The sequence below is a fragment of the Pelodiscus sinensis genome, chromosome 2 (genome assembly GCF_049634645.1).
Source record: "Pelodiscus sinensis isolate JC-2024 chromosome 2, ASM4963464v1, whole genome shotgun sequence".
In the NCBI taxonomy this organism is placed as follows: domain Eukaryota; kingdom Metazoa; phylum Chordata; order Testudines; family Trionychidae; genus Pelodiscus; species Pelodiscus sinensis.
In genome coordinates, this window is record NC_134712.1 from 46,266,019 (window position 1) to 46,278,692 (window position 12,674).

General features: G+C 44.5%; 1 protein-coding gene across 2 annotated transcripts in view; it reads right to left on the reverse strand.

Moving 5' to 3' along the window:
- E2F5 (E2F transcription factor 5) overlaps positions 1–11,613 on the reverse strand; it is a 33,791-nt gene extending 22,178 nt beyond the window's left edge. The window contains exon 1 of one of the 2 annotated variants that reach the window (XM_075920447.1): positions 11,581–11,613. Coding sequence is in view for 1 of the 2 variants with exons in the window: in XM_075920446.1 (XP_075776561.1) it covers positions 4,536–4,685 (150 nt within the window). In the remaining variant the exon portion in view is untranslated. Of the gene's footprint in view, positions 1–4,535; positions 4,851–11,580 lie in introns of those variants that run through there. The other variant, XM_075920446.1, reaches the window with a different exon arrangement.
- Positions 11,614–12,674: the final 1,061 nt, after the last annotated feature.

Consider the following 12,674-nt stretch of genomic DNA (forward strand, 5'->3'; position numbering starts at 1 on the left):
CAAGGGCAGGGAAAGGGCTTTGTCTCCCTGGAACCACGTGTATTTTCATGCAGCCAAGCTTGTGTCATTGGTTTTCCTGTCACCTGATACGGCAGCCTCAGCTTGTTTCTGCATAGTGGTGCACGTCCTCTTAGGTTTACTGCTTAAGCTTTCTTCATTTATTTTCAATAACATACCCTTTCATTTTCATCTTCAGTATGGATAAATGGCTGAAGAATGTAACTGTAAATACAACTAAAAAATGTTTGCATGATGTGCAGCCTAGTACAAGTGAGAATAAGAAGATAAAAACTCCTTGGATCTGAAATTATTCTGATGAGTATTTGAAATTTGGTTTTATAAGTGCTGGTAGTGATAATCACTTGCCTTTATGCCTAATCTGTCACACACAGCTATCCAACGAGTGCATGAAACCATCAAAACTGAAACGCCATTTGGAATGCAAACATCCAGAATACGCGAGTAAGCCCATAGATTTTTTCATAAATAAGAGAATGAATTAGCTTTTGCTAAAAAAAGCATAAAAATTGCACTTTCAATTGGCTCTTCAAATGAAAACTTTGTGTTGGCTTCATATGAAGTTTCAAAACTAATAGCCGAGACAGGTTACCCGCATACTGTTGGTGAAAGGTTATTACTTCCTGCATTGAATATTATTACATCCCGCATTTATGGAGGAAAAAAGGGAAATCAGTTGGGATCTCTGTCTTTATCCAACAATACAGTGAAACGTAAAATTGAAGAAATGCTCATTCATCGACTACAGAATAGTCAGTTTTTTGCATTACAAGTGGATGAAAGCACTGATATAGCTGACGCTGCCAATTTGATGTGTTTTGTTAGATATGATTATAAAAGCTCCATTCAAGAAGATTTCTTATTTTGTAAACCACTTCCAACAAGAACAACGGCTGCCGAAATCTGTAAGTTATCAATGATTTTATTATTCAAAGCGATATTGACTGGAAAAAGTGTGTTGGACTGAGCAGTGATGGGGCTTGAGCAATGGCAGGGTCTCATACTGGGCTTGTCTCGCGGATTCGAACTGCAGCGCTAGACTGTGTATGGGTGCACTGTAGTATTCACAGAGAGGCACTAGCTGTGAAAACTATGCCATCACGTTTGAGTTCCACTCTTCAAGAATGTGTGAAGTTTATAAATTATATAAAAGCTCGTCCTTTGAATTCCAGAATCTTTACTTTGTGCAACGAATTAGGAAGTGAACATGAGCATCTCTTACTACACTATGAGATTCGATGGCTGTCGAAAGGAAACATTTTGAAACGACTCTTTGAAATGAAGGATGAAGTTTTATTGTTCTTGGAGCGACCCCCTCCATCAACAAAAGATGTTATATTTACATTTAAAGACAGGTTTCATGAGTTTGATTGGTTAACAATGGTAGCTTACTTATGTGACATATTTCGTCTTTTAAATGATTTAAGTTTGAATTTACAAGGCACTAAAATTAATATTTTCAAAGTTCACAAAAAAGTTGAGGCAACAATTAAAAAACTTCGTTTATGGGCACAGCGAGTTAACAAGAGAAACTTTAAGTCTTTTTGTATTTTAACTGAATTACAAGAAAAATATGCTCAAACTAGTATCTCAGATGCGATTTCTGTAGCAATCCAAGAACACCTCTTGGGGCTAACATCAAGTTTACATGAATATTTTCCTCCAATTGGTGCCAATAAAATGTGGATTAAGAACCCGTTTACTATTGACACCGAAAATGAAGAAATACTACAATTGAGTGCATCAGAAGTGGATTCATTAATTGAACTTTCCTGTGACTCTGCCTTAAAAGTGAACTTTGATAAACTCTCCTTGATTGATTTTTGGTTGAGCTGTAGAAATGAATATTCACATTTATCTGAGAAAGCAGTCAAATTCTTAATACCTGTCGTCACGCCATATATGCGTGAATCTAGTTTCTCATCTTTGGTTTTCTTCAAAAATAACTATAGAAATAGATTGAATGTTGAACCAAATTTGAGGATAAAGCTTTCTTCTTTTGCTATGTGATGCAAAACAACATCACCCTTCCCATTAGTTCTCTTTTTAGTTATTTAAAAGTTATAAAGTGCACACAAATGATTTATATTCAACTCATTCAATTATAAATAAACTTTACAACTGTTAAAATTCTACTGGTTAAATTGTAATTAAGATTTATGTTATGTACTGTTATTATTGTGAATAAATAATACACAGTGAAAATGTATTCATTTTTCATTCTTTTTCTTAATATGCATTTATATTTTGGGGCTGCAAAAAACAGTACTAAAAAAATGGATTCCAACTAAAGTAAAAAGTTTGGAAAACCCTGGTCTAGCCAGCTTTCTATCCATCTTACGGTCCACTTATCCAATCCATATTCCCTTAACTTTCTGGCAAGAATATTGTAGGTGACTGTATCAAAAGTTTTGTTAAAGCTGGCACTGACGGCTTAGGGAGGACCAGAAAGTTATTTGCATATTCATCATTTGCTTAATGAATATGCAAATGAATGTTACCGGTCCTCCAAAAGCTTATGAATGGATTTACTGGTCCCCGTCTCAAAAAGTTTGGAAACCGCTGATCTATACTACTAGCCAGATCAATGGGCGGTGATTGATCCAAAAGGGTCGATTTATTGAGGCTACTAAAGATATGATAAATCGATCACTGATCACCTTAGCTTCAACTCCGGTATGCCAATTCAACAAGAACTGCAAGGGGAGTCAATGAAGATACGTCTATACAGCATTATTATTTCGGAATAACTCACATTATTCTGAAACAACACAGTGAGTGTCTATACTACAAGCCTTTATTTTGAAATAATGTCAAGCTGGAGGATTTCTTACTCTGATTCACAATAAACCCTCATTTCATGAGGAGTAAGGGAAGTCGAAGGAAGTGTTGTTCTTCCTTCGACTTGCTGTTGTGTAGACAGCGCCAAAAGCCAAATTAAGCTATTTCGACTTAAGCTACACAATTGACATAGCTGAAGTTGCATAGCTTGATTCAACTTTAGCCTTGCTGTGTAGACATACCTTGAGAGCATATCCTGTCAACATTAAGTAGATATAAGTATGTTGCCTTCCGTAACATTATTCACGTATCTGAAGTTGTATAACTTAGAGTGATCTTCCCCTAGTAGTGTAGACTAGAGATGTCAAAATGTGCGCACACATGGAGCAGGAGGTGGCTCCCCAAGAGCTAGTGTGTGCGGGGAGACAACTTTTAAGCAGGCTCCAAACATGTACCAGCTCCTGCCTACCTCTCCCCCCCACCTGACCTCCCCCACCCTCAGCTGCTCCATCTGTATCAGATGCAGTCACAGCAGGAGAGGGGAGGGAGACAGAGGGGGCTGGTAGCTCCCTGGGAGTTGGTGCACACTGGTAGCCGGTTTTTAAGCCAGCTCCCCAGACATACCAAGCCCCGTGTGGAACCATGAACTTTAAGGGACAAGTTAGCCATGTACATGGTTACACTTTCACATCTGTTCTGTGGGGCTAGCTAACTCCCTGAAAACATAGCTATGGTATGCCACTTGGTTTCTACTTTTCTTAATAGAGAAATCTGTAACTACTTTACAGTAGCTACTGAGCTAAACAGATGTTTAGTTTGATTGACTGGTCATTACAGTACTAGTTAGTTATTCACTACAGACTGCTCTAACAAAGTTTGCCACAATTTTCTACTCATACTTAACTACTCAGATAGCAAAATGTATAAGAAACCAGTTGCTGACTTAAATCTAGAAAACCTGCCAGGATGTAGTGAAAGAAGTAATAAAAATTAAACCTGAGCCTTAATTTTCATTCTTCAAATTTTCTTTGCTTTTCTATGTAGGAATCTTGCAGCTTTAAATATCAATCATCACTATTACTACACTACCATGCCACTAAGAGATGCTACATACCAATGAAAAAGTGGACAACATGCAGGCAACTCAGCAACAATACAAGCCAGCCCCAAACCTACAGAAGAACAGGAAAGGAAAAAAAAATTCATGCCCTCACCCCTGTCCCTTGGGAGAGGATCCTGTTTTTGATTCAGTCCCTGCCGACTATAGCCCATTGTTACTGAAAAAGGCGTCTTAACACACTTTTTAGTTTCTCTTTGGAAAGCGAAGGGGGAAAGTCATAGTTGCATGGCTATAGGAAATAGAATGTGTCCATGAGAAAAACTCGTACACTCTCTGGGCGTCAGATCCCCAAGCGTTTTTCGCGTTCAATCCCGACACAGAGACAAGCTTCAGACTCCCTACCCCCAAAACATAAGCCCTCCAATGATGTACATCTCCACTACAAAGACCACCCAGATCTACCACACACAGGGACTTCCCTTCCACATACCCCCCTTACAGGTGGGCCCACCCATGCAAGGACCCTCCCACGCACCAGACCAGCAAGCTACACAGGTCCGGCCTCCCCCAGCCCCTTCACCGCTCCGCCCCCGCCAACCTCCTCACGCCCCCCGGACAGGTGAGCCCCCCCCCCAAGTCGTCCGGGACTTCCCCCCCGGCCCGGCCGGCCACGCACCGCTTTCAGGTCCAGCACGCCGTCTTTGGCCTCCTGCAGCAGCGACACGAACTTGGTCGTGAGCAGCCCCAGGCTCTTCTCGTGCCGGCTGCTGCCGCCTGCCGCCGGGACCCCGGCGCTGCTGCTCACCGCCTCTGCCAGAGCGGCCATGCTGCTGCCCGCGCTCCCCGCGGCCGGCCGGCCAGCGAGCCGGGCTTCTCCGGCGGCGGCTGCCTGCGGCACCACGTGTCCCGGGCGGCCCGGCCACAACAATCCGAGCCCCAGGGCCGGGGAGGCCGCAAGAGGGAGGAAGTGACGCTGCCCGCCGCGGTTGCCTGGAGACGGGCTGGGGGGGGGTGTGGGGGAGGGACGGGGGCTGCCCCACGGCTGGAGAGGGCGGGGAGGGAAGGGGCAGTCCTCCCACGAGCGCTCTGCGCCGGCCGTCCAGCGGGCGAGCAGCCCCCGGCTCCCTAGCGCAGGCCTGGCCCGCTGCCGCAGAGATGGGGCAAGGCGAGGTCCGTGCTGTCCGGGCGGGGGTCACGCAGCGCTCACCTGGGCTGCTGGAACCATTTTTAGAGAGCAGGGGCTGATGCTGGGACTCATGTATTTGGGGGCTGTTATTCGTGCTTCAAGATGGGTGGGGTGGGGGGAGTGCATTGTGCCCTTGTAGCCAAAAAGGCTAATGGTATACTGGTGTGCATTAGGAGAAGCATTTCCAGCAGATCCAAAGTAGTAATTATTCCCCTTTATTCAACACTGATGAAGCCACATTTGGGCTATGGCTACACTATAGCCTCTTGCGCAAAAATATATGCAAATGAGGTGAAGCATGGAATATCGCCACACCTCATTTGCATAATTAATGAGGCTCGGTTTTTTGCACAGTAGCCTACATGGCTCCTTTTTGCACAAAAGCCTGTTGTGCAAAAATCGAGCCTCATTAACGAGGCGTGGCGATATTCCACCCTTTGCCTCATTTGCATACGTTTTTGTGCAAGAGGCTATAGAGTAGACGTAACCCTGGAGTATTGTGTCCAGTTCTGGGCCCCTTACTACAGAAAGGATGTGGACACATTGGAGAGAGTCCACTGGAGGGCAACCAAAATGATTAGGGGGCTGGAGCACATGACCTATAGGGAGAGGCTGAGGGATTTGGGTTTATTTAGTCTACAGAAGAGAAGACTGAGGGGGGATTTGATAGCAGCTTTTTAACTACCTGACGAGGTTCCAAAGAGGAGGGAGAGAGGCTTTTCTCAGTAGTGACAGATGGCAAAATGAGGAGCAATGGTTTCAAGTTGCAGTGGGGGAGGTCTAGGGTGGATATTAGCAAAAACTATTTCACTAGGGCTGCATCTAGACTGGCATGATTTTGCGCAAAAGCAATTGCTTTTGCGCAAAATCTTGGCGCCTAGCTACACTGGGCAGTATTTGCACAAGAACGCTGACTTTGTAATGTACAAAATCAGTGCTTCTTGTGCAAAAACTCCAACGCTCCACTCAGGGATAAGCCCTCTTGTGCAAGTATTCTTGCACAAGAGGGCCAGTGTAGACAGCCAACTTGATTTTTTGCGCAAGAAAGCCTGATGGCTAAAATGGCCATTGGAGCTTTCTTGCACAGGAAAGCGTCTACACTGGCACGGATGCTTTCCCTAACCCTAACCCTAGGCATATGCCAGTGTAGATGCTCTCTTGAGCAAATACTTTTAACGGAAAAACTTTTCCGTTAAAAGTATTTGCGCAAAATCATGCCAGTGTAGAGACAGCCTAGGAGAGTGGTGAAGCACTGGAATGGGTTACCTAGGAAGGTGGTAGATGCTGCATCCCTAGAGGTTTTTAAGTCCCGGCTTGACAAAGCCCTGTCTAGGATGATTTAGTTGAGGTTGATCCTGCTTTGGGCAGGAGGCTGGTCTCAATGACCTCCTGAGGTCTCTTCCAACCCTATGATTCTATTCTGTGATTCTATGAAGGTGATTTGGTGCCACAGTGGGGATGTGTGTGCCATCTATTGTCTCACTGCAGTCCAGAAACCGCACTGCTGCAAATCCATCCACTGTAAAGTAATGCACATTGGAAAAAATAATCGCAACTATACATACAATATAACGGGGACTAATTTAGCTACAACTACTCAAGAAAGAGATCTTGGAGTCATTGTGGATAGTTCTCTGAAAACATCTACTCACTGTGCAGCAGCAGTCAAAAAAGCAAATAGAATGTTAGGAACCATTAAAAAGGGGGTTAAGAATAAGACAGAAAACATCTTATTGCCTCTACCTAAAACCATGGTACAGCCACGTCTTGAATACTGCATACTGGTCGTTTCATCTCTAAACATTTATATCGGAATTGGAAAAGGTTCAGGAACGGGCAACAAAAATGATTAGGGGTTTGGAACGGGTCTCATATGAAGAGAGATTAAAAAGACTTGGACTTTTCACCTTAGAAGGGAAGAGACTACGAGGGAATATGACAGAGGTCTATAAAATCATGACTGGTATGAACAAAGTGAATAAGGAAGAGTTACTTATTCCCACAATATAAGAACTAGGGGTCACCAAATGAAAATAATAAGCAGCAGGTTTAAAACAAACAAGGAAGTTTTTCTTCACTCAACACACAGTCAATCTCTGGAATTCCTTGCCAGAGGATGTGGTGAAGGCTATGCCTTTACCAGGATTCAAAAAAGAGGTAGATAGATTTATGGAGATTAGGTCCATCAATGGCTGTTAGCCAGGATGGGTGGGAATGGTATCCCCTAGCCACTCTTTCTCTGAAGGTGGGTGACAGTTGGAGGGATCATGTGAGGATTACCTCTTGTGATCCTTCCTTCTGGGCATCTGGTATTGGCCACTGTCAGCCGACAGGATGCTCAGCTGGATGGACTGTTTGTCTGACTCAGTATGGCCATTCTTATGTTCTATGTCCTGTGTATTGTTGAGTGTCACAGCCCTGTGCAACAAGAAATGATTAATGGCCCTACACACTTGAAGGAGAATGTCCTCTCCCCCCCACCCCCGCCCCCGCCCCCGTGGATTTTCCAAATCCAAAATGATTTCCCATTGATCACTAACAATCTGGTGTTCCAATTTACAGAGTATGATCACTACTTGCTTCTCTATTATCAATGCAAATCTCATTCTAGTGCCCCTCTGGTGTAGTGTTGGGGTGAACTTGGCACATAGATCCAGAAATACAGCCTTTTGCATCCAAACGTTCTGCAGCATCTATTCATCACCCCAAACCTGCTTTAGGATGCAATCTCATTAGTAAATGTTAATTTATTGGGTCCTGAAGCAGTGGTCCATCACCTGTAGCTGTTCTGTGCATGCCACCAACAGGAGCAATGCATGGGGGATATGAGAGGGCATATGCCTCCCCAAATGCCATGGGCAGGAGGGCAAGGGGCCAGCAGCGTGAGAGCCTCTGGGCAACCCAGAGGCCTAGCCAGAGGCCTGGCATTGGCAGCAGGGGTCCCCTTCTTCCGCACTCACTGGCAGCAGTAGGGGAAAATGGAGTGACACAGCCCCAGCTGGCTCTGTTCCCCTGCTCCCAGCCATGTTGCTCAAGGGAGGGGGTGGGACTGCTCCTGCACTAACAGGAAGGAACAGAGAGACAGGAATTGCGGGGAGCAAAGTGGGCTGGAGCTAGGTTGCTCTATTTCCCCCTTCCACCAAGTGCAGGGCCGGGGGCGAAAGGCCTTCACTAATCTCTCAGGCCATGTTGCACAGGGAAGGGGTTGGGAAGAGGCAGGGCAGGAGTGAAGGGATGTGTGTCCTGGGAAGGAATCTCATTGGGGAGCGGGGGCTGTCACATGGGTGGTGCCCCTCGATATCCATCTTCAACAGTTGCCCTTGGCCACCAACATGTCCCTTAGTAAACTGTCCTTGAAAGAATTGTCATGTCCCTTGTTGTAATATTTCCTGTGGGGGCTGCAAATACAAAAGGATCATAGGTTCTATATTTGCATAATTAATTAACAGTGCAAAATACAGCAGACTCCATACTTCTGTAATTAATGGTAGACATTGAGAAGTACCACTAGGGTTTGTGAAAATTAAAAAAAGGTACAAAAATTATGGGATATAGTTGCATACTGAGAACTTAACCCGTAGCTCCCTCACTGATCCATTTCTATCCACTGCAATGTACTGTGAAAAATTCCCAAAAGGCATTGTGCCAGCTGACAGCATGTGGCACCTGGAATAAACTATTCATGATTCAACAAAAGCACTCCTGGTGAATATTTATAGTGCTGATGACAGCATGGTTGCTGTCCACTGATGATAATCTGCATTTGTAGTATAGGCACAGTCTTTGATAAAGGTGAGGTAGGCCTATAGGATGGAATCTTCCCCATCTCATTCCCTTAATGGAGAAGCTGATTTGAGGAGGGGTCAACTGATGGGTGATCAGATGTTAACCTCAGACAATCCTCTAAGACAGGGGTCTCCAAACTACGGCCCGCGGGCCGGATGCGGCCCGCGAGGCCCTCTCATCCGGCCCGTGGAGACCTTTTTGTCTACAAAACTTTTGCATCAAGGTACCTTTCAATCTCTGGAACAACATACCTGTGTGAACAAACATTTTCAAGAATGAAATACGTGAAGAACAATTTGAGAACAAACTTGTCCGATGATAATCTCAGGTCACTGTTGATGTTAGGGACAACAAATCTAAAGCCAGAAATGTCTGCTATTATGGCATCCAGGAAACAATTTCACCATTCACACTAATACAGGTGTTCATGTGTAGTGTATCAATGTGTTATTAAATAATAACTGAATAAAATAATCTTAAATAAATAATTAAAAACAACATCCATGTTTTGATTGTTTTTTATTTGGACCTCAAGTGTGTAGTCGGCCCCCGAACTGCTGTTTGATAGTTAATGCGGCCCTCGGGCTGAAAAGTTTGGAGACCCCTGCTCTAAGAGAAGACAAAGAAAACTGACCGTTCACAGAAAACATCACTCAGACTAGCTGTGGGAAGTTAAATGTAGATTAATCAAATAGTTGATGGAATTTCCATTGACTACTTGATTAGTTGATAAGGGTGCCTCCACCTTTGAAATGTATCAGGAGCCCCACTGGCTCTTATTACATTTCAAAGGCAGAAGCGCTGTGGGGAGCATGGGGCTAGCAGGGGACTGCTTGTGTACTCCACTCGCCTAGTGTTCTCTGTGGTGCTTCTGCTTTTGAAATAAAGCAAGAGCCTCCTCTTGCTACTTTCAAAGGCAGAAGTGCCACCAGTTCTCCACTCCTTCCCCTGCCTCCCTCCCCCCCAAGAAAGTGGTGCACGGGAGGAACCGGCTTTTAAACCGTTACCCCCCTAGCACCAGCTCCTGCTCTCCTGCTCCCTCCCTGCTGCCTCTCTCTGATGGAGGCAGCAAGGGGAGGGGGAAGCAACTAGTCAAGTCACTAGGCGACTATCCGAAAAGCATATGCTTATTGGATAGTTGACTAGTCGCTTACATACCCAGAGATGTATAGAACCTTTTCTTCTAGCACTATTTCCAAAACTTAGTCCAACCAAAGGGTAAAGTAAGGGGAGGAAAGTCATGGAAACCATAACAAATTAGCTTTAAATGAAGCAGATTTTATGGCCACAAAATTCTATTTGTGAATGATGCAACCTCTACTAGGATCAAGAAAAAACCTTGCACATTGGGAATATCTCCACAGCTGCATACCTACATAAAAAATAAGGACAGCCATAGATTGTGTTCTAGAATGCCATGGGCTTGACTTTGGCCACCCCTTTTTCTGTCCAGGAACTTTTTCTTAGGACCTCCAATCCTGCCAGAACTAGGGATGTGAAGGACTAGTTGAATAGTCGCTTCCCCCCACCTTGCTGCCTCTGTCAGAAAGAGGCAGCAAAGGGGGTGGGGGAAGGAGGGAGTACTTCAAAGCAACAGTGCCGCATGGAGTCTGGTGCGAGACCCTGGGCTCCACGCGGCGCTGCCGCTTTGAAACGTTGCATGCAGCCTGGGACTAGCTGGGGTGTCCCCAGGCTGCACACGGCATTTCAAAGTGGCAGTGCCCTGCGGAGCCTGGGATCAGCTGGGGACTCTGCTGCTGACCCCAAGCTCCATGCGATGCTGCCACTTTGAAATGCTGCATGGAACCTGATGCTAGGCTCCCCATGGCGTTTCAAAGCAGCGGCACCGCATGGAGCCCGGGGTCAACAAGCAAGTCCCCCAGCCTATCCCGGGCTCCACGCAGCACTGCCACTTTGAAATGCTGCGAGGAGCCTGATGCTGCACTCCCTGCAGTGTTTCAAAGCAGCAGGGCCGCAGGGAGCTTGGAGTGTGAAGGGGAGTCCCCAGCTGATCCCAGGCTCCACACTGCGCTTTTGCCTTTGAAGTGTAGCAACAGCCATAGATCTGTTGATACAAAGGCAGCGGTGCTCTATCGATTAATCGATTAGTCGATGCAAAATGTATCGACTATTTGGATAATCAATTACTTGCAATTTAAACTCCTAGCCAGAATGTAAGCACTTGTACAACTTTATTCACACATGCAGTCACACTGAACACTATGCATGTCCTTAAGTGTTTGCAGAATCCGGATCAAAGTTTCCAATAAGCTAAGGAGCCAGATACAAAGACTAGCAATTAGCATTAATGTAAAATATTGCAACACAATATTTAAAAAAAACAAAACAAAAAAAAGAAACCTAAGAGGAAATACAGACTCCCTCTCCTGGTTGCTTACGGCAACCACTTCTCTTTCAGTTACAAAGTTTAAAGTCCAAATCAAAAGGAGGTGTAGACAATGCCTCCAACAAATCAGGCCTCTGTTATTATGCTGTTACTCATTAGAATTGACCATTGAAGTTTTGCTTTGAAGAGTGTAACCTTAAATAAAAAATAAAATAAAATAAAATAAAATAAAAGCCCCAAAAACACCAGAGCCTTTTCTTGTGGATTAAAAAGTGATATGACATACTTTTTAATCAGAGGAAAACATCTTACATAATGATCCTAAAGCGAGTGTTAGATTTATGGAATTAAAATCTAAATATATTTATAATGCTGTGAAAAATAAAATTTTATTTATCTTACCTGCCAAGACCATCTGGAATTGAAATTTGTGCTTTCTTTGCAGTTTCTTCAGTTGGCTCAATTTTGGTGATGACAGTGTTCACCCCCTTTTGTAATGCACAGAGATCCGTTAATCAAAAATGCTAATTTTTAGTTACTTTCAGGAAAGCTGAAAGATTCTGCTTGACTAACATTGTAAGGAATTAGATAGAAAATACTGTGATGGGTCTGGGTCTGTCCCATTCAGCATTTCTCTCTTCATTACCTCATCACACCAAAGAGCAATGCCTTGGGAGTGCAGTTAAGTGGCTGGGATTCCTGCTGCACTGCTGTCTGGTGCACTCTGGCAACTACAATGTAAAGAGTAGATCTATTGTAATGTACATGTCCAATTCCCCTCAATAACAGTCTGGGGTCTTCCACCTCAAAGGTGGGTGCCCTGACCACTGGATTTTAGAATCACACTCTCTGGCCTCACTTTCTCAGATACATTACTTCATTTTTTTATTGTATCCCTTTGGTATAGATGGCCATGCCAATTTTCTTCCACAATTTGATCTGAGGAAGTGGGTCTGGCCCACGAAAGCTCATCACCTAATAAACCATCTTTATTAGTCTTTAAAGTGCTACATGGTCCTGTCTTTTGTTTCACTCTCTGGCCTAAGAGCTAAGTATGTATTTACAGTGGAACGGCTTTAACAGAAGAAAATGAGAGAGCTGCCCCCAGTACCATACACACAGCAGAATATCCCATTGCTCAGTGATTAGAACACACCCCTGAAAGGTGGAAGGCCCCTCGAGGGGCTCAGTGTTCCACCTTTGCCAAATGGACCCAGCAGAAGGGTACTGATTGTCCTGGCTACTTGGATCACAGCAACCTCTATGGTAGATTTACCCACCCCAAACTGATTCACAATAGCAGTCTAGCATTGCAAGCTTCCACAGGTCTATTGCCTGCTTCTCGGCTGTCAGAGTGGGTCTCATTTTGGTATTACTGCACTTCAGGTAGGGAAAGCAATTTGCAAGTGGCCTTATGCATGCAAAAGTTTTGCAGCCACTGATCACGGCATCTGCATGGATAACCAGGGAGAGAAAGGTGTGAAATGATTGTTTGC